Here is a 27,849-nt window from a genome sequence, read left to right on the forward strand (position 1 = left end):
TTCTTGTCATTTTCTAGTTTTTCCTGCAAAATTCTAAATTTTCACGTTGCAGCACCATTTTAATTTTCATTGACATCTTTTAAAAAATAAACCCAATTAAAAAAATAAATTAACCTTGAGAGTTATGACTTATTTAGGTTTTCTTAGAGATTTATTTGCTCTTGCTCTGTGTTCAGCCAAGTAATTTATTTGCTTTCTATGAAATGGCCAGGAATCTAAGCCAGTAAGTTAAATGTAATTGAAAAATCTCTATCAGAGAATATTTAACTCAAATTGACTTTAATGAGTTGAAGAGTTAGAATTTATTGTATGTTATACTGTTTAGATCCCCCATACAATAGTTGTTTTAACTCTTTCTGAACTTCAGTTTCCTTGTCTGTAAATGGGAGTCAAATTGCCTGCTTCAGAGGTGCACCAACACATTATTCTAAGAATATAATTGAATAATATATGTGGACACTCTCAAGAAAACTATTTAGTGCCAATTAATGTAGTAGATTGTTTTCTATTCTGGTAGGCTACTTATGCTTATCTTTTAAAATTTTGTTAAATTTTAGTAATCATTGGCTTTGTTATGTCTGGATAATTTCAACAGTTTATAACTATTTTGGACTAATGATCCCGTTAATAGATCTTTTGTGAAACTGCTTCTGCAGTGTAAATGGACAATTCTTGGTTGTCACCAACAGTGCCATGCTGATTTTACTCTCAGTTGCAGTGGCCTCTGGCATTTACCTCAGTTAGATTTTACTTGCCCTTACTTTGTTTTTGTTTTTTTTTAATTAATTTTTGTTGGAGTATAGTTGCTTTACAGTGTTGTGTCACTTGCCCTCACATTGAAGACAACTATTAGCAATGGGGAATGGGCTTGTTTGGAACTTCTTAGTCTCATTAAACCTCTGTTAGGGAAGCAGAAGTAGCAATGTCATACTACCTCACCAACATGCTTTGGTCTGTCTAGGAAATAAAAATTTCATTTAGAGTGTATTCAGTCAAAAGACGTGGATGGACCTAGAGTCTGTCGTACAGAGTGAAGTAAGTCAGAGAAAAACAAATATTGTATATTAATGCATGTATGTGGAATCTAGAAAAATGGTACAGATGAACCTATTTGCAAGGCAGGAATAGAGACACAGATGTAGAGAATGGACGTGTGGACATGCGGTGGGGGAGAGGGTATGGGATGAACTGGGGGATTGGGATTGACATATACACACTGCCATGTGTAAAACAGATAGCTACTGGGAACCTGATGTATAGTGCAGGGAGCTCCGCTCAGTGCTCTGTTTTGACCTAGGTGGGTGGGATGGGGGGTGTGTGGTGGGAGGGAGGTACAAGAGAGAAGGAATATATGTATACATAGAGCTGATTCACTTTGTTGTACAGCAGAAACTAACACAACATTGTAAAGCAACTATACCCCAATTAAAAAAAAAAAGTTTATGAAGCGCTAGCTAATTGGGAAATTAATATACCAGCGCATTGGCCTACCAGCGCAGGGCAATATGAAGCTTTGAGGACCTTTGGAGGTGCATATTGCTGCTGGGTATGGAGTACCCAGGGCATCCATAATAACTTTCATTTTAAGTTTTCAAAATTTGAAAGAATCAGAATAGAGCAGTGGTTCTAAACTTTGCTGCACATTGGTCATGTGGGAAGTTTTAAAAATCCCAGTGCCCAGGTCATACCTCATACTATTTAAATCAGAATGTCTAGGGTGAGAGCCAGGCATTCGTAGTACTTAAAGATGCACAGCAAAGTGGGCACCCACAGGAATATATGGTTCTGGCCGCCAGACTTTTGCCTGTTACTGTTTCACATGTTGTAGCACCATTCAGGAGACCTTGAAATGAAAAATATTTGAAAATAGTGGGTAATGTCCCTCACACAGATTTGTGTTCTACATTTTAAAAGAGTATATACTGTTTTACATAGTCTTATGGTGTTTTGAACTTTAACTTTCATTACTGGTCCATGGTAGACATATTCATGTTATTTTTTCCCATCTGTTATGGATATTTCCTTGACAACTTTAAATAAACCATGGCTTTGTGATTTGAGACACAATAAAATGTCTACAAGTATTAACTCGTTAGGAGTTTCATTCCTTTTCATTCCTTTTCATTCGATTCCAAATGACCATTTTCAGAATAAAGGACCAATAGCCAATTTGTTTTTCCAAATCCATTTTTATTTTTCTCCAGTTTAGTAATGAACGGTTACAAATTAGCCTAAATTTATGGAATTAGTATGAGTCTGAAGGAATAGACTGTTTAATTTTGTCACAGCCACATTAATATTTACTAATATACAAGATGATTGGTATGTGAAACAAAAACTATACCTGTAGCATTACTAACCATGATATAAGTGCATAAGCATTTTTCCATTATCATGGTTTATTAAGGCAGTCTCAGTGTAATCTAATAAAAAAATTTTGCAAGGAGAATTCCTAAGTGGCTTGGTTCCTCATGTTAAGAAGAGCTAAAGTTTTGGCTATAAATCCTTGAAAATTTGCCTAAAGCTTGACATAAGTTCAAGTGGTCACAATATTATCTTAAAAATAATAGAAATTCTATTTTAAACTATAAAAAAATTTCTGTTTCATAGTCCACATCAAATATGTGTGTGAAAAAATACAGAACATTAATTGATGCTCTGAGTTTTGTCATTGTCATTTGAAATGAAAGAACATGACCCCATTGTCTCCAGTGCTGTCAGAGTATGGTAAATTATGGGAATTTCTACAGTGCAAATATTTGGCTTAACACCTAACATTCACTCGTCCAATTTTTGTTTTGGATCTTTTTGCTTTTCTTGTTTTGCATTTTTATTTTGTTTTGTTTTCAGCCATCATTTTGTCTTATCATCTTCAATTCTAGAGCAACCTGACAACAATAATGATACTACTGAATTGGGCATCCTTGTCATTCCTGAGATTAGTGTCACAAATGTGGCCGGAGAGAGGACCGGGAATGGGGAAAAAGGCAGAACACTAGGAGAGATTGATGCTCAGCATATACAGGGTGTACAGGAAACAACCACAGATCCTAGAACTGAGAGCAAAGGCTTGCCAGAGATCAGGAGGCAAAAATCTGTAAGAAAAATGATGGAGGATGGAATAAACTCACCTGGCAGAGTGCAGTTTTAGCAGAGCACTTTATAGCTGCACTCCAAGGTATCTCATGGCAAAGGGTCACTGCTGCATGTTTTAAGCAACAGTTGCACAGTCACAAAAATTTTGCATGTCACCTAATCAAAATGCATGAATTATGTACCACAGTTTCTCAATGACTCTTAATGCTCTTTGGAATGGTCGTAGCTCTGCTCTCTGAGTAAACAGTTATGAAAATGAGGCAGAAAATTGCTTCCAAAATAATTTTCTGCTTATGTTTTGAGATCTAAAATTACTTTTTTATCTTTGTATTTTTGCCCTCTTTGATATGAAGGAGAATGTATAAAGAATTTTAACAAGTTTGAGCTTGTGATACTTATGGTCTGTATATTTTTCTCTTAGTAAAATAATCTAGAATGTGTAGTGCAACCTTTAAAAAAATCTTTGAAATATTTTAATACTATTTTTTAAAAAGTTCCTTGGTATGATCTTTGATTTTACACTGCTTTGCTACTGGGGGAGAGTTTACCTCTAGTTTTACTGTGTGGTATTTTTCCTAATTGTTTCTGATCTTTTGCATGAATAGTAAGAGACCATTTTCTAAAAACACAGTGGGGTGTGGTTTATGGCATGCTTTTCGTTTAATACACTCTAAATTACTGTTATTTAATTATAATGAACTATTGTTGACATTTTATAGAATGTTTTGATTATCCTTTGATTTTGGTCTGTAATCTGTTGCTTTACATATTTTGCTAAAATTTAATGTATTTAAAATATACTTGATTTGGTATGAATCATGAAAAAACAATTACTTAAAATGCTTAATGTTAATTAATCTTTGTTATTTCTTTGTTTAGGAAATACAGAATTAACAGGTCAAGAAGAACTGATGGAGATATCTGAAGTTGACGAGGGATTTTATTCCAGGGCTGCGTCTAGTACTAGCCAGTCGGGTTTACCAAACAGTAGTCAAAATTGTAGTAACAAGGCAAGTGTAGGAAAGACTCAGAGACGGTCAGGAGGAAACAAAACTGGAGGAAAAGAAAAAGAAACTGCAGGGGAGTCTTGCAAAGATTACTTTGCTCGAAAACAAACTCAGAGAGCCCAAAGTGAGAATCTCGAGCTTCTCTCCTTAAAGAGACTTACATTAACAACCAGCCAATCTCTGCCTAAACCTAATAGTCATGGTTTGGCTAAGACCGCTGCGACCGTATTCAGTAAATCCTTTGAACAAGTTAGTGGTGTCACAGTCCCATATAACCCATCATCTGCTGTTGGCTGTGGGACTGGGACAGATACCAATAGGTTTTCTGCTTGTAGTCTGCAAGAAGAAACGCTTATTTACGTTTCTGAAAGGACTGAACTTCCAATGAAGCATCAAACAGGTCAGCAGAGACCTCCTAGTATTAGCATTACTTTGTCCACAGATTAATTTGTAAGAGTTTTCTCACGTAACCAGTGAATCAGAAAATACGACTTCGCTTCTTCATGAAAGTTCCCAGGGTCGTCTTTCATCCCTGTTCCTGACAGGAGCCCTGATGTCTTAAATTCTGAAGGCTACCTTGACTTTATGAAGGGAATAATGTCTAGGTTGCAGTAAGTTGAAATATGGTTTTGTTATTTCTTGGTTGTGTGTTTTCCTCTTGGCTTGAGTCTTTTCTTTCTTTTCTTACTTTCTTATTTGTTTCTGTTGCCCTAAGATTGTCAGTGTGACAATACATTTTGGCACGTTGTCTGATCAGATTGGTCACAGCTCATGAGAGGTTATGAGTCTTTTTCTTTAATAACTCCTATTTTGGTAGCTGTATGTTTGGCCTTCAGTGTAAAAGGGAATCTCCTTGCATGAGAACAGTGTTTTCAAGGATGAGGCTGCTGTACAACTCCAGGAATTCTACAGCTGGCTGTTTAGCAAGCCAGTCTGAAAAACAGGCATGTGAAAAAACAAAAATGACATGTATGAAAAGTGCCTGCTAAAAATGTTTGTAACCAGATCATCTTTAAGATTAGTAGAACAGTTTATATAAAGCACTGGAAAATGCCTGGTAACTCCGTAACCTAAAATATAAGATTCCAGGGGATGGGAAGAGCGGTTTCCGTTGTTATCTTTGGAACATTTGTATATCAGAAATCAGATTGCTAGTAGATGTGTTGCTTTGAAGTGTTTGATCTGGATTTAGCAGGTGAAGATCCCTTTCAGTTCCTAAGATGTAATAGGCCATAAAACTGACTTACCCTGCTGCTGGACTTTGGAAAACCTACTTAGCTTGGATTCCCACAATTCAGAGCACACATCATTGAAGACTTCCTGGAAATGACTGAATTTTGCAACCCATCTCTCAAGATACCAGTGTTTACCATATTGAATTGTTTGTCTACAAATGAAGGAAATTAGGTAAATTTTTCATCTATAAAATATCATTGAAAGAAAATAAAAATAGTGAAATATGGACAAAGGACATTTATATATTAACTAATTTAGGGTTATATATGTTTGTGTTCTTTAAAATTTTAAGTATGAAAAATATTAAATGTGTTTCTTGTTTTGTGAACAGGCCTATTTGAAATGTTCTTGTTATGATAGAAAGAATAATCAATGTAGTTGCTCCCAACCAAAAAATAAAAATAAAAAGGCAATATGGCAGAAGCTAAACAAACTTGTATGTAGCTATAGAGAGTCAGGTGACGTCCAGATGGATGTAAAAATTTGATGTTTGCTAGTGGTGGTCATTTCAGCTATGGTTGAGGTTCCTTATAAATCAAGTATACTTAAGTAATAATCTAGGGTAAGAGAGAGAGAGCAGAGTTGAGGATGAGAGAATAAGTTGACTGGGGAGGAAGATGTAGGGAGCTGTCCCCTTGTTAATGGTTAGTACACAGTAGTTTCCTTATTCACAGTCTTTAGCTGTGGTCACACAGAGAAAATGCTAGTTTTCCTCTTGTACCTGCTTATGCAGAGCTCAAATATGTGAAAAATTTGTTATGTCTTGAAGACTGCTAAAGCATTTTCACTATGAATGCAGTTTTGACCATAACTGCTTTGGCTATCGTTTTAAATCCAGTTCTTCAAAAAGCATGAACTAGTTTTTATTCAGTAACCCTGAATAAAATATGGTTTTTAATGTAAGTGAATTTGATTTTTTTAGTGCCACCGATAAAAATGGAATAAGATCTATTGGCATACATTGTAGGAAAAAACAAAAAAAGCAAAGCAACCAGACAGTGAAAGTTGATAAAATATTAATTTAATAGAAATCCTGTCTACAATTTAAATCCTGTGTACAATTACTGTGAATTTCCTATTGTCTTTTTGTAATTCTTTAACAAAGAATTTCCCCTAGGCATAGCTACTAACAATATTAATAATAGTCTTAAGAACTAATTTAAAAGATTGGCATTGGAGGCAAGTTAAGGTGCTTAGGAAACATTATAGAATAAGTTTGAGGAAACATTAGCTGGCACAAATAAGAGATCAGATTTTAATGTTCAGCTGTTGTAATGGAACCTCATTTTGTTACTATTCTAGATCATTGCTATTATAAATCATTGTGGTCTGAGGACCAGTAAGGAACATTGGCATTACCTGCCATCTTGTTAAAAATGCAGAATTTCAGAGCCACCTTAGATCTACTGAATCATAATCTGCCTTTTAATAAGATCTCAGGTGATTATTATGTACATTAAAGTTTGAGAAGACAGTATCAAAGTGCAAACAAATCACTTACCTAATATTTAGAATTCTCAGTGGTCTCACAACCCTAGATCAAATATGTTGGATACTAGATCATTATAATCTTCATTGTTTTTAAAGCTAATTAATTTTTTAAGTGTCAACTGACTTAAGTCCCCTAATTCTAAATTTTTAATGAATCTCATTTATTTTTACAATAAAAATGTTAACATTTTATATTCTTCTGTTATTTGAAAATGGAATCAGAGCTGTAGATGCCTACAATTTTAAGTATGAAAGGGGTACCACCCTTTTACACAATGCACAAGAAATCTGCATGTGTTTTTTCGTTTAAAAACCCTGAAGGCTTACTCAAAGGAGTGGTTCTGAATTTTTGCTCCAAGTAATTTGTCCCAGTTGATTTTCTGGAATGTGGAGTTATGGTAACAGTAAAATTCTTTCGTAGTACCTTTGATACTATTTCAAATAAAGATTATACATTTGAAAATTTTTATAGTAGTTATTAATACTGGGTAATGCTAACTGTGGTAACAATGATAATTATCCCTGCTCTTCTTGTCCCACTCACTTTTCCAAATTTGAAAGTTGGAGTGGCTTTTGTAGGTCATTTTCTTATGAAGATGCTGATGAGACCATTTGGTCACAGACCTTGTGTATATCCAGAGTAATACCTTTTACCACAAGAAGGATTCTGCACAAAACTGGAGCCTCGCACCTCATAGCTCAGAGGATCTGTGCAGACATTGTAGTCCCATTCCACATTTTAAACCTCTAAAAGATTCTTGAAATTACCCAACCTCTCACTCTTCAGATATCCGACTACCTGGGATATTCTAGTGAAGCTGGGTGCCAGCTTTTCCGTTTTAGAATCCAAGTGGAGAGAGAAACAAAGACTTCAGGGGAGTGTCCCAGGGCAGGTGAGCACCCTGGAATCCCTTATTATACCACCATGGAACTTTTAAAGGCAGCTCTGTAGATTTGAAGAGTAGAAATTCTCAGTCCTTAAATGATTTCAGTGTGTTTTGAAAAAGCAATATTTCATTGCTCTTTTCAATTATGAAGTAACTACTTAGCAAACATTATTCAGTAATAATTATAAAAGTTATTAACTTTTAAAGATAAAAAGTTAAAATAAAGGGAAATAAAATTTTTAAACCAAAATAGATAAAAAATGATCCCATTTTTAAGGGATTTTGTCTGTTTTGGAAGAATAAAATTAAAGTGTTGAAACCTTTAAATTTAAATTGTAAAGAAAAATACACCCTGAGACCTAATTTTCAGCAGATATTTAAAGTAAGGCTATTTCACGTTTGAGTCTATAGGCACAATAAGTCTACACTTTGTTAAAGGGAAGCACATCAAGGAAATATATCTGTTAAATAAGGTAACTGAAATTTTTTTTTTTTTGCGGTATGCGGGCCTCTCACTGTTGTGGCCTCTCCCGTTGCGGAGCACAGGCTCCAGACACGCAGGCTCAGCGGCCATGGCTCACGGGCCCAGCTGCTCCGTGGAATGTGGGATCCTCCCGGACTGGGGCACGAACCCGTGTCCCCTGCATTGGCAGGCGGACTCTCAACCACTGAGCCGCTAGGGAAGCCCCTGAAAAAATATTTTTTAAAAAGCCATTTAAAAAAAGAATGATTTGATGGGTACTTAAATTAGTCATTGTAGATAGAAGTTAATGTATAATAGTGTCTTCCCAATCTTTGGATAAAAAATAAACTCTCTAGTCATTTAATTAGCATGAATTTATACTTTTAGATTAATTGCTTAGTAAAATTATACTCAATACTTTGAGTTATTCACATTTATATTTAATATTGTTAAATTCTTCATCAGAGAACAGAAGTATGTTGTCTTCTGTATTTTGTAACTTGTGCATACCTACAGAGATTACCAGTGAATGTTTTAGAAGATGCTTTTGTGTTTTTTAATAGTAGAGTTCCAAAGTACTTATGTCTTGATATGAAGTTTCTACTAGTAAACTGAAGGTCCTATTTCACATACTGTTATTTTCTCTTATGTGGAGTTTATTGTGTACCTCTTATCTTTATTTCTAATCACGTAGTGATACTAATCTTTTCATAGTAAATTGACTTGTTTCTAATAGTGTTCCTAGAGTTTACATTCCTAAAGAATAAATTACGACTTTGGATATTTTTATGTGCTCTCTACCTTTTTAAGGCTATGGAAGTAAACTGGAGTTTAGTTTTTGGAAGTTTTGTATATTTGTGTAAATGTTCTCCATATGCAATACTTTATAGAGCAGTGTTGCCTCTTGTTTTAATGAAATAAAAACTGAAAACATATTTTTTCCAGATCACTTTACTAATTAAAAAATCGTCATAAAATTTTGCAAAAGTCATGATGTGAAGGAAGAAATTAAAGGAGGAAGACTTAGGTGAGTTGAGCCATTGAGAGCTTTTGGGAGTAAGCCATAGGACAGTGACATCTCATTCCTGGCTTTACATTTTACATGGCTATGGTTGAGAAGTGTGACAAGTTCATTAGTATCCATCCAAAAGAAGATGAGCTCCATGGGTCATGCACCAGTGACTGATTATTTGTCATACCAGAAGTACAGGCAAATTTAGATAACAGTGCTTTGCCCTTTTATCTTTCATATGGGTCTTTGTCTCTTGAGTGCAGAGACTATATGTCCCTAGTTCCTAGCATAGGACTTTGTACATGGTAGGTATTGAGACATTCAATGAATGTGTGAGTTAGGTTGATGTTAGTTTTGGGAAAGAATCAAGGATAAGGTCTTCAACATATTGTATTACGGTAAAATTTTAAAATTTCATTTACTGACTCTAGGAAATCTCCATGACATTACTTGAATAGGATTACTGTGTGTGCTTAGAAACAAAACCCTCTTAGAAGCTTGAAAAAAAATCCTGTTGTATAGTTGATTATATATTTGGATAATTCCATTTCATCTAAGGAAGTAAGTAATTTAGGAAATATTTTCTGACTGCTATTAGAGGAGCAATCATAGAAAACAAGAGAAGCGATTTTGTAGGCAGTATGTTAGCCCTATGGAATACAAACTCTTCTAGTGACTTTAGCAATCCCAATAAATAGTTGATTCAGTTCATAGAATCTGTAATACCAGCATATAATTATTTTATAATTATTAAGAAAGGCTTTTACAAATAATTCTAGTCACTTGGTAATTTCCCTTGCATTGTTATTGTGGTGGTAGATAGCTAATATTTGTAGTTAAAATTATGATCTCATTTAATCTTCAAAAGAGTCCTATAAAATGATTAGAATTCCCATTTTACAAAAGAGGAAACTGAAGCTCTCAAAAGGGCAGGTGACTTGCCCAAGGTCACTTAGCTGCTGGGTGGAAAGCTAGAGCTTAAACATAGGTCCTGTGACTCTCACTTTTCTATCACTTGGTAAAAGAAGATACTAAGTGAATACTACATAACAGACATGTGTTTGATATTCACTCATTCCATCTGTCTTATAGGTGACAGAGTTAAGTTTTAAGGTCAAAATAAAAGTTTTCCAAAAATAAAATATGATACGTTTTGTAGAGCTTTAGGTAATTGTGTTTCAGTGGTAAACTGAATGCTAGTTATTCTGATATTAAAAGCATAGTAAAATATAAATTAAGATTTTGTTTATTTTTTTACCTGTCAGATAGATAAGGATTAAAAGGATTGATACTAGTATTAGTATAGGTGTGCGGAAATCATTAGTTTAAGAGGCCATTGGCAGGACTTAAATTGGTACAACTAAATTGATGAGCAGTTCAGCAGGATCTGTCAAACTTTAAAGTGCATACACCTTCTGACCTAGCAGAATCCTGCTCTTCCATGTTTATTCCACTCTCTATATTTTACAGAAATTTTAGCATAAGGTATAAAGGTATTCATTGCAGCATTGCTTGCAATAGCAAAAAAAAAAAAAAGCAACAATCTAAACGACCGTTAATAGAGGACTGGATAAATTATGGTGCACACATATAGTGGAATATGATGTAGCTGTGGAAAACAACGCAGATGTGTATGTGGTGATCAGAGAGATTATTTAATAGAATGTTCCCTGAAAAAAACATGTCATAGAGCAATCCCATTTTTATAAGACTTGGGTAGAACATTTAATATGGGTGTATATGTGTTTATATATGTTTATATATTCATATATGTACATATGTTCAGCACATGTATGTTTGCTGATATGCGGGGATGAAAGCATTATTTCTCTAAGTATGATCTAAAGACAGCCTGCATTAGGGAAAAAATGGTGCTTTTTAAAATAGAGATTCCTAGGCCTTGTGCTGATCCCTCTAAATCAGAATCACTGAGTGAAGCATGGAAACCTTTATTTCTAACAAGCTTTTCATTTGATTCTTATACAAACTTAACATTTGGTTTAGTAGCTGACAGCAATGAATTGGTTATCTTTATGTCTCTGGTAGTGGTTTGTAGTTAGGAAAGACAAATGTGTTTTAAAATTAATTGTTAAATTGAGGTATAGTTGACACATAATGTTATATTAGTTTCAGATGTACAACATAATGGTTCAATATTTGCATATATTGCAAAATGATCACCACAGTAAGTCTAGTTAATATCCATCACCATACAGAGTTACAAAATGTTTTTTCTTTTGTGATGAGAACTTTTAAGATTTACTCTCTTAGCCATTTTCAGATAAGCAATACAGTATTATTAACTGTAGTGATCATGCTGTACATTACATCCTCATGACTTACATATTTTATGACTGGAAGTTTGTACCTTTTGACTCCCTTCACCTATTTTGCTCACCTTTCCACCCCTGCCTCTAACTTATTTCACTTAGCATAATGCCCCCAACGTCCATCCATGTTATCACAAATGGCAAGATTTTCTTTTTTTTATGGCTGTATAATATTCCTTTGTGTGTGTACCACATTTTCTTTATCCATTCATCTATTGATGGACACTTCACGTTGTTTCAGAAAGGACAAATTTCTTGACCAGATCTTGTGTTCTAAATGGGGCTCCCCCTAAGATAAAGCCAATTAACATTGATTAACATCATCAACATAGACCTGTTAGTGAAAGGTAAATTGACCTGACACACAAAAATGATTCTACCCTATAGTACATGCCAATTAAATAAGCAATCCTTAAAAAAAAACCTTTGCTGTTGTTTAACTCTCTCAAATATCATCTGATGACCTGCTAATAAAGCAAAATTAAGTACTAAAAGTTAACTGCAGTAAGACAGTGCACCACCTTGATATGCTTACCTGTCTCTTAGAACTAGAAAATCAGCTATTTGTTGAGTTTTGAGACCTGTGCCCAAATGGTTTAAGACATGTCTGTCAAGACAGGGAACTGATTGGATTTGGCAAAGTTAAGAAATGGTTTAGGATTGGTGGACACAGCAAATAAGGACCTTGAAGAATCTTGATAAGTAAACTGTTGTTTGATAAGCTAGCTGTTTGCCCAGGTCAGCAGGTCATTGTTTCCATCCTATAGGAACTTCCTTATGCAAACAAAAAATTAGAGATTGTTCCTGTTTGTCTTTTGTTTTGTTTTGTTTTGTTTACCATCTTATCTTTCCTGGGCAAAGGTTTACTGGAATGAACAACTATCTCATATTGACATAGAGGGCCTACAGTTTTATCTAAGCCATACTGACACTGATAGTTTCAAGTCTGTTTATCTCTCCCCATTCAAAGATTGTAAGTCAATACTATAAATACAGCATATTGATACATCGTTAATGACTTCTTAGGGTTCTACAGAAGATCTCAGAGATTTCTTCTGAAGCTTCTTGACCCTTATCACACTGGATTTATACTTGTAAAGTGCTGTAATATAATAATCCTCATCACATTGTACTGCGATTATCTTTTCACATGTCTGTCTCCCGCACTAGACCATTGCCCTGTGGGAGTTTAGTATAATACCTAATACATGATAGTGAATAAAGATTTGTTTTACTAGATAGAATGTAAATCCAATCCAGGAAATGTGGCAACGTAGGAACACTGTGTTGCTCCTCTTCCATTCAAGAGAAGTCTGTGAAACTCATTTGATTCTGTAATGTACATCTGTACAGAGATGAAGGTGAAGGTTGTAAAACTTTACCACTTTGGTTCTTTATCTACATAAAAGTTTTTTGAGAAGTAAATTATGATACATCATGTTTCTTTTTACTTAAACTAATGAATAGCATGAAGATTTTTCTGGGCTTATGTTTGACTTTCTTTTTCTATCATATTCTCTTCAATATTTCTGTGGCACACATAAGTGATATCAAGACTCTTTAGAAAATAAAGTAGGAAAGACTTAACTTAAACACTACAAATTTTCACTTCTTGCTTCACTTGCTTCCTTTTATAGAAGCTACAAGTATGTTTAACTTTTGTATCCCAGGTCCATTACTACCTAATGAAGGCCTATAGTGCATTTATCTTAAAACTTGTGTTCTCTTCACTTAGCCAAGATGCTTCTACTTCTGTCTTGCCCCCTGTGCTATATAATTTTTACTAACATTTTCTTCTCCAAATTGCTTGAAATATAACCCTCTGGAACAACATGTCACCACTTCCTCTTCTATTCTAATTCTACTCTAGTGTGGAATCTCATTTCAATATCCATTTACATCCACCAAGTTGAATTTAATGAGGCAAGGTATGTTTGAAAGGAGAAAACAAGCAAGCAAGCAAACCCATGAACTATACTTATAATAGGAGAGAACATTACAGTTTGCCAAGCAGGAAAAAATTGAGCTGTCTTATACAAGCAAGTAGTTAGAGGTAAACTGTGGCACTACAACCCCACTCAGCAGTGGTGGTGGAGGACACTTAGGAGAGGAACTCTACAGTGAGAATAAATCTGAGCAGTATTTCTTGTCTGCTCTGCACAGAAGGTAAAGATATCCCAAGGTACAGATCTGCCCCATTTTATGAGTCATAGTTGGCCAGGTGGTAGAGGACATGGAAGTAACAAGGTTGGAGGATGAGTGATAAAATTCAGGCACTAAATATATGGTTGGACTTCTCAAAATGGGCTCAGATTGTAAGAATAATTGTTTTCTACATAAATACTAAACAAAGACCCCATTTGAAGGAGATGCTAAGTACTCAGATGGTCAGGGTGATTCTGAGGATGTCAGTAGATCTTTCTTTCATATCCCAGTCCTTGTTCAATCAGCTAATGAACAAAGTGGCAATACTGGAAGCAGAAGGGCTATACATGGACTTCAACAGTATGGCCCTCCTGGGACTTCCCTGGTGGCGCAGTGGTTAAGAATCTGCCTGCCAGCCGCATAGCACAGGGAGATCAGCTCAGTGTTTTGTGGCCACCTAGAGGGGTGGGATAGAGAGGGTGGGAGGGAGACGCAAGAGGGAGGAGATATGGAGATATATGTATAGCTGATTCACTTTGTTATAAAGCAGAAACTAACACACGATTGTAAAGCAATTACACTCCAATAAAGATGTTAAAAAAAAAAAAAAAGAATCCACCTGCCAATGCAGGGGACACGGGTTCAATCCCTGGTCCGGTAAGATCCCACATGCTGCGGAGCAACTAAGCCCGCGAGCCACAACTACTGAGCCCACGTGCCACAACTACTGAAGCCCGCATGCCTAGAACCTATGCTCCGCAACAAGAGAAGCCACCGCAATGAGAAGCCCGCGCACCGCAACGAAGAGTACCCCTCACTCGCTGTAACTAGAGAAAGCCTGCGCGCAGCAACGAAGACCCAGTGCAGCCAAAAATAAATAAATAAATTTATTTTTTAAAAAACGTATAAAATAACAGACAAACAATATGGCCCTCCTTTCGTCAAGGCTACCCTTATTACTGCCACTGCTAAGAGCTCAGTCTGCCGGCAGGAGTGACAAACCCTAAGATTTCATGCCCTAGGGCAACCAAATAGTTGCCTAGTGGCAGACCAATTATATCAAATCTCTTTTGTCATGGAGAAGCAGCTGTTTGTTCATAGAGTAGACACTGTTAATCTGGATTTAGATTTGCCTTCCCTGTCTGTCATGCTTCTGTGTGCAACACTAAGTGCCCTATTGACCATCATGATTTTCCTCAAAATATTGCATCTAAGGAACTTGCTTTATAGTGTAAGAAGCAAGGTAGAGGGGGAATTGCACTTCCATTAATGGCAGACTGGGTAATAACATCAAGATTTCATGGAAATCTAGATAATCTGAATGAATTCTTTTTAAAATACGAAAATCTAGAGAGGCAAGCCCAGCATTGCGGCCACTTCTTACCTGCAGGTATTGGCTGATTCTAAGTGAACATTTCCAGCATAATATTTTAACTTACTTATTTTTTTCACTATAGGCTTTGAGTTTTTCTGAGTGGTTGCTCCAGAACTCACTGTATACATATTAACATATCAAAATCAGTTTCAGATTTATACTAACTTAATTCCATTGAGATATAGAAATGTGACTTCATTTCTCCTTCCCCCTTCTTTTGTACTATTATTGTTATACATACTAAATCTTTATATGCTACAAACCCAAGAATACATTGTTGTAATTATTATTATTTATAATTGTATGTCTATTAAAGAAGCTGAGAAAAGGAAGGAGAGAAAGTATCTATGTATAGCATTTGTTATTTTTAACTTTTTGTTTACCATTTTGGTATTCTTCATTAGTTCCTGTTGGTTTGATTTACCACCTGGTGTCATTTCTTTACTCCAATACTATGATCCAACCCACCTCCTTTGTACTGTTATTGCAAAATATATTTCTATATGTGATAAGCCAAACACAATTACATACATGCATACTGTTTTATATAATTGCTTTGCAAATCAGAGAAAAAAGAAGAGGAAACATGCATTTTTACTGCAATACACTCTTTGTTTTTCTCATGTGCATGCAAGTTTTCATCTGGGTTTATTTGCTTTTATCCTGAAGAATTTTGGACATTGTACTATGAATACCGATTCTCTTCCCCTTCCTCTGGGGCTTATTTTTGTTGTTATTTGGGTGTGTGTGTGAAACTTGGCTAAATTATTTTAGTGAAGCCTGTCTTCTCCCACTGTGTGGTATCAATTCTTGGAAGGCACTGCCTCGACGTGCACACGGTCACGTTGGGATGACAGTGGTTTTAACAGGGCTTTCTTTGACTGTCTTTTCCCTGGTCTCTGTTAAACTGTCAGCCTTACTTGATATCACATCCAACTGTTAGCCTCCATGAGTTACTGGATAATTCCTCTATTGTTTTCAACAATGCCCTGGCCATCAATCATTCTTCAGTCTGATCCACTTAAATTCAGGCAGGAGCAGTTTTTGAGGCCAGATTTATTTTTCCTGACCCCAGGGGTACCCTTCTTAGCTGTCATTTTCCTTAATTCTCTCTGATGAACTAGCTGGCCAGTGGTTTAACTATTGCTCTTAATTAAGAGAGCTGTTGTTTCCTAGAGCACCTAGGCTTGAACTTTCCTGCACACTTTTTTCAAATAAATTCAGTTACTTTGGGGAAAACTTTGGAGCTCTCTTTCCGTATGAATTACTTCTCTCCCTAGAAGAAAATCTCTGAAGCACTACTCTGAGTGCTGAGTGGGGCAGTAACCTGTGATCTTGACTTGCCTGTCCTGGCATGGAATCACTGCCTTCTGAGTGAGCTGGAACAAAGGTAACTGGGGTCCCAGTGTTCTTGGCCTGCCATATCTGGGGTAGAGTCTCTCTGCTATAGATGTGTGCTGAGTGGTGGAATGGAGGCCCCAGCCTCTTGGCTGCACTCTCCAGGAATTTTTTCTCTTGGACTTGGAGTTGGAGGAGATGAGAAATGCTAGAGGCCTGTCCTGGTAAGATAAGTTAACCTTTGATTGGGAACTTAGGAAAGAGGAGCCCGCATATTCTTGTCCATATCCACTAAGAATGGAGCTTCCATTAAGCTAATCTGGGAGGTGTAAGGGAGGGAGAGTGTCCTAACTCAAATTCTACGTACTTTCTCTGTTTTTTCTGAGTTTTAGTAGATTTTCTTAAACAAATATTTCCTCACTTGCTCTATGCACTTAGGGCGATTTCCAGAGACTTTAACTGGTTGTTTGTTTAAATAGTTTTTACCAGCTATGCTTGTATACTGGGGAGTAGGTCCTCAGAACTCCTCATGCTACCATCCCAGAAGTGGAACCTTCGCTTAAGTTTAGATGGCAAAATGCCAGCAACATTGCCATCAACTTATAAATGTTCTGTACTCTCCTATGAAGCTAGTCACTATACTTTTATGATAAAATCACCACCCAATCTTTAAATACATTTGTCTTTTCTTATGTCACTGTTTTTTCTTTTGAAAAAAGGATGGATATCTTGCTTTGCTAAGTTGGGGCTATTTAGTTAGAATACACTTCAAAGATATAATACTAGGATTAGAAACATTTCAAAAATGTTGAACTTCAATGTAGATATGAAAACAGTACATAATTTCTCTCTAGGGCCTATTTTAGGGGCAAATTATCTTGCTGCCAAAAGACATTGCTGAAGTGTTCTTTCCAAACATCAAGACTGATTATCAAAGATTATCTGGTGTAAAAACAAAACCAGTCAGAACTCTAGTACCAGGGCAATTGGTTGTGATTAAAAATTAACAAGTGAGCCAAGGAGGAAAACAGAAACAAAAAGAAAACAAACCAATCTACATACTGCTGCTCTCATTTACAAGGACCCTGTTCACCTGATACCTTCTAGGGTTAAGAGTCTCTAAGCAGCCACCAAATTGATGGCAACCACTAGGATCCAGTTCCAGTAATTGTCCCCTGATGCCATCCTAAAAAGCCAAAAGGTCATGAAATTCTTCCTCTCTGTTTCTGAAGCCCAAACCCATGTAAATGAGCACTTTACATGGTTACTATTTTAGCCTTTCTATGAAATTTTATCAGGTGTAGGCTTTGGTTAAACTAAAACCCAAGTACTCAAAAGGTAGACGTCTAAACAGGTAAGCCCTGAGTAGCTACTTTAACATAATAAAACATAAACACTAACGTGAAATAATGAGAGCAACATAATTTCTGTGGATTTTTGCAGATATTTTCTGAGTGAACATACTTTAGAGAGAATAAGCATATTCCCGAAATATTTTGTTATAGTAACTCACTAGAAGTTAGCTAAAATTAGTTGGCCAGGAAAGCAACAGGAAAATGTAATGATATATTTTATTTCCCAAATTAATTTGATTGCTAAAACAAATCTGCTTATGAATTTAAAATATGAAAATGCATCCATTTTTGTAACATTTTACACTTCATATTTTAGAGCTCCTAATCCTGCAATTATATATGTGCTTCTTTGTTAAATAATTTTTATCATAGCAGTCCCACCCTCATTTTGCATACTAAAAGAAAACTAGCCTTTTCAGGGCGATGAAGATAATAGTAAATTTTTTTAAATTAATTAATTAATTTTTGGCTGTGTTGGGTCTTCATTGCTATGCGAAGGCTTTCTCTAGTTGCAGAGAGCGGGGGCTACTCTTCGTTGCAGTGCGCGGGCTTCTCATTGTGGTGGCTTCTCTTGTTGCAGAGCACGGGCTCTAGGCACACAGACTTCAGTAGTTGTGGCACACAGGCTCAGTAGTTGTGGCTCGTGAGCTCTAGAGTGCAGGCTCAGTAGTTGTGGTGCACAGGCTTAGTTGCTCCGCAGCATGTGGGATCTTCCCGGACCAGGGCTCGAACCCATGTCCCCTGCATTGACCAGCGGATTCTTAACCACTATGCTGCCAGGGAAGTCCCTCAATAATAAATGTTAAATAGACTTTATTTGACATTTCTCACTTATGCTTATTAATGGCCTTACATATTTTTCACTGAGTTGTACTTTATTTGTGCATATTTTCTAGTCTGTTTTTTTCCCCCGTTTCAAATACTCATGTCCATATGTAGTTCATTCAATCCATACACATGTACTAAAGACCTGCTATGTACCAGGCACTCTGCTGTGTACTGGTAATGCAGAGATGAGAAAGACATGATTATTTGTGCTTGGTGTCCTGGTCGATCTCTGGGAGCACAATGAGCGTGGGATGACTAATTTTGTGGGAAAGATTGATGTGGTGAGGACTCAACAAAAGAGATGCCATTTAATTATTCTAAATATCAAGATTTTGCCAGATAAGTAGGGAAGATGAGGGTAATGGGGAAGGGAATATTAGATAGAGGGAAGTGTGGGAGGAAAGGCTGGGAAGAGTTAGAGACCTCAATGTGTTCAGAGCTGTACAGGCATGCAAAGTTAAGGAGTTCCCAGACCACTCATAGGTTCAGTGATTCATTAGAGAGACTTACAGAACTCACTAGAAGCTGTTCAACTCGTGGTTATAGTTTATTACAGCAAGAGGAAATGGATTAACTTAAGATAGTAGAAGAATTGCATGGGGCAGAGTCCAGGAGAATTCCACGTGTGGAATTTTCAGTTGTCCTCTCCCAGTGGAGTCCTGGATAGCACTAAATTCTCCCAGTGATGATGTGGGACAACACACATAGAGTATTGCCAACCGGGGAAGCTCACTTTGGCCGCGGAGCGGCTGGGCCTGTGAGCCATGGCCGCTGAGCCTGCGCATCCGGAGCCTGTGCTCCGCAACGGGAGGGGCCACAACAGTAAGAGGCCCCTGTACCGCAAAAAAAAAAAAAAAAAAAATTAATTAATTAATTTTAAAAAATCCTAACATATCTTACCTGAACTAAGTAAGGAGAAAAGGAAAATTTCCTCACCTCTCCTAAACATCTTATTCTATTTATTTATTTATTTTTGGCTGCGTTGGGTCATCATGGCTGCGCATGGGCTTTCTCTAGTTGCCGCGAGCGGGGGCTACTCTTCACTGGTGTGTGAGCTACTCATTGCGGTGGTTTCTCTTGTTGTGGAGCATAGGCTCTAGGCGCGCCGGCTTTAGTAGTTGCAGCACGCAGGCTCAGTAGTTGTGGCTCACACGCTCTAGAGGGCAGGCTCAGTAGTTGCGGCACACGGGCTTAGTTGCTCCACAGCACGTGGGATCTTCCGGGACCAGGGCTCGATCCTGTGTCGCCTGCATTCACAGGCGGATTCTTAACTACTGTGCCACCAGGGAAGTCCAAACATCTTTTTCTTTGTTGGGAGCTTGAACCAGCCTTTGTCGGGTGATTTACTTGCACGCGGAATGTGAGAACCATTGCTTTAGCGCAACCATCACACATAGTTAGAGCAACAAAACCAAGACCAGTTAAATGATTTGTCTGGGGTAGTATGAATACTTTGAACATACTGGTTCAAATTATTTCTTGTATAGTCCCCTAAGTGGAATTACCATTTTAAAGACATTAATTCTTTTATGGCTCATTGCTAAGTAGATTTTCTGAACAATGAAAAAGATTTGCCCTGCTGTTAATTTATGCATTACATCTATGCATTACTCTCCCTGCCTTCCAACCAACTTCCACAAACCAGTGATTCCAATCTTGAGTTTTAACTTATTTAAAAATTTTAATTGTGCCCCAGAATGTCCATTTTCTTATTAAAGAAGGCCAGCAAGGCTGTGCATTTTTCATTTTGGTAATTTGATGTCTGCACGTCTCCATGTGTAAATAGTTTGTCGATGTTAACTATAAATCAAGTAGAATAAGGCACTAATCTTATACCTTTAAAATTGTTGTTTGATAATTTGGGTAGTAAACTTTTATAGCTTATTACATATTTCTCACTTTGGTTGCTTTTCTTTTAATATTTTATATAGTTACAAAAGTTTTGTATTTTATGTGTATCTGAAAATGGCCTCCATCTTGTCATATATCATTCTATAGCTGAGATAAATATGCCAGTACATTTTTTTCTAGATTTTAAAATAGTGTTCAATGTTTATTTGGAATTACAGTTGACCCTTGAACAACATGGGTCCACTTACATGAAGATTTTTTTCAATAAATATCTACTACAGTACTACATGATCTGAGGTTGGTTGAATCTGTGGATGTGGAACCACAGATACGTGAGGTGGACTGTAAAATTATACTTGGATTTTCAACTTAGCAGGGGTTGGCGCCTCAACCTCCACGTTGTTCAAGGGTCAACTGCACTTTCAGAGTTAATGTATCAAATTCTGATGTATTAAAAAATCTCCCATCCCTCCTCTTGATTTATTCCTGCCCAACGCTGCTTCTTTGTTTATACTGGTATGTGAACTTTCTCTTTCTGAATAAGGAGTCAGTGGAGATGGGAATACTAATTGATCTGAGGCAGTGAGTATCAATGTCATTCTGGAAAAAGCAGTGGCAGCATTAAGATTATGATGATGATATTGCTATTGCTACTACTCCTATTAATCGTCATCATGATCAAAGTCAAATAATAACAAAGGCACTGTATGAGAGTCTTGTTCACTAACCTTTCCAAATATTGCTATTAATTTATCAAGAGAGTGGGCTGGAGACTGTTAACTAGTATTTAATTTCATCTAACTTAGTGACCATGTTAATGTTTTACTTAAGTCTTCTCAGGCAGAAACAAGGTATATGTCTTCATAAATGTATATTTCCGCCCTCTATTAGAGTTTAATTTCCCCATGAATAAATTTCTTCTATTAGGCGGTGAAATTATTAGTCATGTTAAAGAAATTCTCCATAACTAATTTTTATTTTTATTAAGTAACATGTAGAAATGAAACATATTTGATATCCTATGTGAAAAACCAGAATATATAATGCCATGTAAAATATATATCTACAACTGGGAAAAGATTAGAAAGAATTATATAAAATAAAGACATGAGATTATATTACTTTTTTCCTTTTTGGCAAATTTTCTTTAAAGGTATTATTTAATTCTTTTGAGAAGAAATTAAAGATGGTGACTTATACAAAAGATTTTCTTTTAAGGTGTGGATTATTCCCTTTTCCTCTTGAAAACATGATGAATATGCCCTATTTTACTCTGCAGTCCAGCAATAAGCGCTATGGGGTCCCAAAGACAAATTCTTTTTTTTTTTTGTGGTACGCGGGCCTCTCACCACTGTGGCCTCTCCCGTTGCGGCGCACAGGCTCCAAACGCTTAGGCTCAGCGGCCATGGGTCACGGGCCCAGCCGCTCTGCTGCATGTGGGATCTTCCCGGACCGGGGCACGAACCCTTGTTCCCTGCATCGGCAGGCGGACTCTCAACGACTGCGCCACCAGGGAAGCCCAGGACAAATTCTTTTAAAGTTTCAATTACTAAGTTTTCTCTAGGATATTATAATTTTTACATTTGTATCTTATTGGTCTTACTATATTATCAGTATCTATTTTCTTGCTTTTGTTTTATCAGTTTTAATATTATATTTTTAGTATTTTTATAGCTGTCTCCTTCTAGGTCATAATAAAATTTGTTAGAATAGAAGAAAATCATATTCCCCTAATTTTTCTTCCAAGATTTTAAAGTAAAAAATTTCAAATATAACAGAAATGTTGATTTGCAGAATTAACAATTGTTAATATTTTGCCATGTTCACTTTATGTATATTACACATCTAAATTATAGTTCTGTTTTGAACTCTTTTATATTTCTTTTCTCTGTTCTTTTTTCATTAATTTGCTCTTCAACAAATATCTATTATGCATCAGTTAATTCTAGTAATTCGTATTTTCTTTTTCCCATTCCATTATTTGTGCTAATAGCTTTTTCATTTAAAAATTTTGTTTTGCAGAATCAACTATTGGTGTTATTAATTTTATTTTTTCTTCTGCTTAGTGTATGTTTACTCTTAATTTTATTATTTCCGTTTCCTTACTTTCTCTTGGCTTGCTAGTTAGTTTTTTCTCAAACTAAAGTGGGAACCCAGTTGATGTTTCTTTTTATTTCTTAGTACTAGAAACCTCTGGAACAATAAAATTTTCTGCCTTTTTTTTTTTTTTTTGGCTCTTCTTTGTATTTTGGTGTTTAAGATGCTCCTTGAAACCATCAGATTTGTTGGATTTTTTTTTCAGTCCAGATATTTATCTTTTTTAAAAGGAGGTTTATGGGACTTCCTTGGTGGCGCCGTGATTGGGAGTCGGCCTGCCGATGCAGGGGACATGGGTTCGTGCCTCGGTCCGGGAAGGTCCCACATGCCGCGGAGCGGCTAGGCCCGTGAGCCATGGCGGCTGAGCCTGCGCGTCCGGAGCCTATGCTCCGCAACGGGAGAGGCCACAGCAGTGAGAGGCCCGCGTACTGCAAAAAAACAACAACAAAAAAAGGAGGTTTAGCCAAATCATATTTCGTATTTTAATCAATTCCTCTGCATTCACATTATTCCATCCGTATATAAGCTTAAATATTGTTGCTATGATGTCATACTTTTTCTTTTCCTTAAAAGAAAACTAAACAAATTTTCTTGTGCCTCTTTAGAACCTATTCTTCCCTCCAATTGCATTCTTAGGCAATCAATGATCTGCTTTCTGTCACTAAATATTAGTTTTTCCGTTTTCTAGTATTATATAAATGGGATCATAAAGTCATACTTTTTTTTTTTTTTGGCCTGGCATCTTTCATTCAGCATAATTACTTTGAGATTTATCCATGTTATTGTGTGAATCAATAGTTTGTCCTTTTTGTAGTTAAGATAGCTAAATAGTATTCCAGTGCATGGATATACCACAATGTGTTTATCCATTCACCTGTTGATAGACATTTGGGTTGTTTCCAGTTTGGGGATATTACAAATAAAGCTGATATGAACATCTGTGTACAAATTTTTATGTGGACATATGTTTTCATTTCTCTTGAGTATACACCTTGGAGTGTGTCAGTCTGTTTGCGTTGCTATAACAAAATACTACAGATTGGGTAATTTGTAAAAAACAGAAATTTATTTCCTACCGTACTGGAGGCTGGAAGTCTGAGGTCAGTGCACTGGCATGGTCAGGTGAGGACCCTCTTCAGGGTCTCAGACTTCCCTTTGTGTCCTCACATGATGGAAGGGGCTGGGGAGCTCTGTGGGCTCTCTTTTATAAGAACATTAATCTCATTCACGAGGGCTCCACCCTCATGACCTAATAACCTCCCAAAGGCTCCCCTTCTAATATCATCGCAATGGGCATTAAAGTTTCAACATATGAATTGGGGAAGGAGAGGACACAAACATTCAGACCATAGCAGAGTGGTATTGTTGGGTTGTATGGTAACTCTATGTTTAATCTTTTGAGAAATCACCAAACTCTTTTCCATAGTGGCTGCACTTTTATACACCCTCCAGTAGTCCATGAGGGTTGCAGTTTCTTTACCTCCTTACCAATACTTGTTATTGTCTGTTTTTGTTCTTCCAGCCATTCTAGTATGTGTGAAATGGTATCTTATTATGGTTTTTATTTGCCTTTCCCTAATGACTAATGATATTGAGCATCTTTTTTATGTGCTTATTGACTACTTATATATCTTTGGTCATTGAAGCACAATTTGTCATTTTTTCCTTTTACAATTCACATTTTAGTGTTCTTATCTAAGAAATTTTGTTTTACCCCAAGATTACAAAGATTGTCTCCTTTGTTTTCTTCTAGAAGCTTTGTAGTTTTAGGTTTTACATTTAGTCTATGATACAGTTTGACTTAATTTTTGTGTATGATTTTAAGAAAGAGCTGGTGTTTATTTTTCCCCATATAGATATAAATTATTCCAGCACCGTTTGTTGAAAAAAATTTTCTTTTCCCATTTAATTGCCTTGGGACTTAAAAAAAATTATTTAACCATATATGTATGGATCTCTTTCTAGACTGTATTCTCTTCGGTTTGTTTATATGTCTGTCTTTTTGCCAATACCATTCTGTCTTGATTACTGTAGCTGAGGGCTTCTCAACCTCAGCACTATTAAAATTTTGGCCTCCATAATTCTTTGTTGGATAGGTGAGAGCTATCCTGTGCATTCTAGGATGTGTAGTAGCACTCCTGGCCTTTATCCAGTGGTCTGCATCTAGGGTAGACAGTGTTTTCTATTAGTTCCCTCTGATTTTTTTTGTTTGTTTATTTTCTTTTGTCTGACTTTAGTTTGCTTAAACATTGTTTCAGAATTCATGTCATATTTTTTCATTCCATTTTCTTTCAAACCTGTTTATGTCTTTTTGTTTAAAATATGCCTTTTGGGGAATTCCCTGGAGGTCCAGTGGTTAGAACTCAGTGCTTTCACTGCTGAGGGCCCGGGTTCAACCCCTGGCTGGGGAACTAAGATCCCATAAGCCACAAGGCACAGCCAAAAATAAAATAAAATAAAATAAAATATGCCTTTTGTAGGCAGTATATATTTGTGTCTTGCCTTCTTATCCACTCTGATAATCTTTGCCTTTTTAAAAAAATATTTATTTATTTATTTGGCAGTGTTGGGTCTTGGCTGTGGCATGTGGGATCTTCGTTGTGGCGCACAGGCTCTCTAGTTGTGGCATGTAGGCTCCAGAGCACAGGCTCAGTAGTTGCGGTGTGTGGGTTTAGTTGCCCTGCAGCATGTGGGATCTTAGTTCCCCAAACAAGGATTGAACCCGTGTCTCCTGCATTGGAAGGTGGATTCTTAACCACTAGACCAGCAGGGAAGTCCCAATCTTTGCCTTTTAAATAATATGTTTAGATCATTAACCTGGTGTAATTATTAATATGGTTAGATGTAGGTCTTCCACTTCATTATCTCATCATTTGTACCTTCTGCTTTTCGTTCTTCTGCTCCCACTGTTTTGCTTTAAAATTTTTTTCTTACTATTCCATTTTAATTTATGAGTTGACATTTTAGCCACCTCTTTGTGTTATTATTATTTTTAGTGGTTACTCTGGGAGTTACAAAATGCATTCCTAATCAGAGTTTGTCTTTTTAATTCAGTATATCAAAAGCTATCCTGGAACCACACCTAGCAGATGTTTATTACCATCTTGTTGGCCAAAACTGGGTCCCATCACTACCTTTATGGCAGTCATTGTCCACAGGTAGTGACTGAGTTAGACAAATTGAGATTCATATTCTGGAAATAGAGGAGAAATCCATCTACAGTGAAATAGAGGGGCTCTGCTTGCTACCTAAGTAAGTTGGTATTTGTTAGCAGGAAAGAAGGGGTTTGAATATGGGGTAAACAAGAATCAGTGTCTGTCACAGTAATTAATCTTATCTAACATACTTTGCCAGAATTTTAACCTCAGTACACTTTAACATAATTCTTTTTTGTTTTGTTTTGTTTCTTGTCATTCATAATTTATTTTACTAAGGAAAACTATCCCCTTCAAACAATTACATGAACTCTAGCTTTTAGTGTTCGTTGCCCTATACCTCTTATTTCCATTTTATTATTTATTTGGGCTAGGAGTGCCCTTTAAAATAAATTTCGCAGATTTGTACAAAATCAGTCTATGGTAGGTAATAATTATATTCTATTAGTGAGTAAGTGAATAATTAATGAATGCATAGAAGTTACTATTTTCTGACTAAAAAAATGAAATTTGATAAAAGGAGAGTTCAGTTTTATTCTAGCAGAAAAAAATTTCTCGCAATGAGATTATTTTGTCATAAAAGAGGCAATCATAACACAACATTGTAAATCAACTATACTGCAATAAAATTTTTTAAAAAAGAGAGACAATCATTAATTAAAATAAAAAACAAAGCAAAACAGAAAAAAGAAGCTTAATTTGTGCTATTGGGTTTTTTCCTTTTCCATTTTTAAAAGAAGGTAAGTGTCATAAAAAAATTGTTACTTATAATTTTGTTTTAAAAAGTCAGAGTAGCATTTGAGTATGTCTTACTTAATATGTTTTAGTAGAATATGGGTATTCTTGGGAAATATGCTTAATTAGGGGAAAAATAATTGGCATTTGCAAACTTTAACTACATTTAAAATGTTTGGCTTGTGAAAACTAGACCTGTGATTTTGAAAGCACATTTCCTACTTTCTTCTCTAATGGGAGCTAGTAGCTGTCCATTAATGGTGACTGGATTATAAATTCTCCAGGGCAGAGACTGTATTAGCAGCTTGTGTGTGCAGAGAGACAGGTTGTTTAGCTTCATGATGATTTGCAATTTAATAAATGCATACACAACATTATCTTATTGAATTTTCTTAACTTTCCAAGGAGGTAGTCAAAATTCCCCCAGTTTATGGATAAGAAAGCTGAGGCTCAACAACAATGAATGAAAGATCTAAATTCACATGACTTGTACTGTTAGAGTTGAGACTGAGAGCTGCCCTTCAACCTGATGCTCTTTCCTCTGCCCCAGCATCCCCAGGTCTCCCCTCCCTGGCTGCACTACCTCCCTGGAGTTGGCCGTATACAACTCGCGTGGAGACTCTCCTGCCACCTAAATATTTCCCAGGGGTCCAGCGTGGGCAGTTTGGGTAGGAAATCATTTACTGTTCAGGGCTGTCCCATTTAGCATTCCCAGACCTCACCCACTAAGTACGGGTACTGGCCCCCTGTCATTGTGACATCCAGAAAGCCCCATTACCAGATGCCCCTGGGAAGCGGTACTCTTCCAGTGCTGTCCACCAGCCTGCCTCTCTGCGGTCATAAACAGCAGGACTTACAAGCACAAAGAATAAAAACAGTCTTGACAAAGCATTTTTGAACGTTTTTGACCAAACACATAAACACTTTCATATGTAAGGCTGCTCTAGGACACAAGAAGTAATGTTTAGAGGGGATAAAGGAGTATGTGGAACCCCTGAGCAAGGGGAATGCCAAAGCTCAGAAAAGGAGCTACCAGTTGGGGTAGAAGAATCACCTCAAAATCATCATGATGATAACAGTGACGATGGTAACACCGAGTTATCGCTCCGCACTAGGCGCTCGGTCAAACCACCCACATGTATTGTCCCATTTAATTCTCACCGCAGCACCATGCAGCTGTCGCTACCATTATCCTCATGGTGCAAATTAGTGCGCTACCATCATCCCTTGCTGCAGCCATTACTATAACTTCCTTTCTGGTCTTTCTGCTTCCATGGTTATCCCCATATAGTCCATTCTCGAAATCAACCTGAGCCATTTTTATGACATGCAATCAGATCACGTCACTCCTCTGCTAAAACTCTCCAGCTACTTCCTGGCACTGAATAAAATCTGAAGTCCCACAGTGGCCACATGCCCCGGCCCCACGTACCTCCCTGACCTCACAT

The 27,849-nt window shown here is 36.6% G+C and overlaps 1 protein-coding gene across 9 annotated transcripts in view; it reads left to right on the forward strand.

The window, feature by feature from the left end:
- The window catches only part of FAM126A (family with sequence similarity 126 member A), a 149,138-nt gene that overhangs the window by 77,531 nt on the left and 43,758 nt on the right, over positions 1-27,849 (forward strand). For 6 of the 9 annotated variants that reach the window (XR_003795086.1, XR_003795087.1, XR_003795090.1 and 3 more), the window contains exons 11-12: positions 3,976-7,723; positions 9,126-9,207. Coding sequence is in view for 3 of the 9 variants with exons in the window: in XM_029232897.1 (XP_029088730.1) it covers positions 3,976-4,550 (575 nt within the window). In the remaining 6 variants the exon portion in view is untranslated. The other 3 variants (XM_029232898.1, XM_029232897.1, XM_029232899.1) reach the window with 3 other exon arrangements.

Source organism: Monodon monoceros, unplaced genomic scaffold (assembly GCF_005190385.1).
Source record: "Monodon monoceros isolate NGI ecotype Baffin Bay Population unplaced genomic scaffold, NGI_Narwhal_1 Super_Scaffold_2, whole genome shotgun sequence".
NCBI classification, from domain to species: Eukaryota; Metazoa; Chordata; class Mammalia; order Artiodactyla; family Monodontidae; genus Monodon; species Monodon monoceros.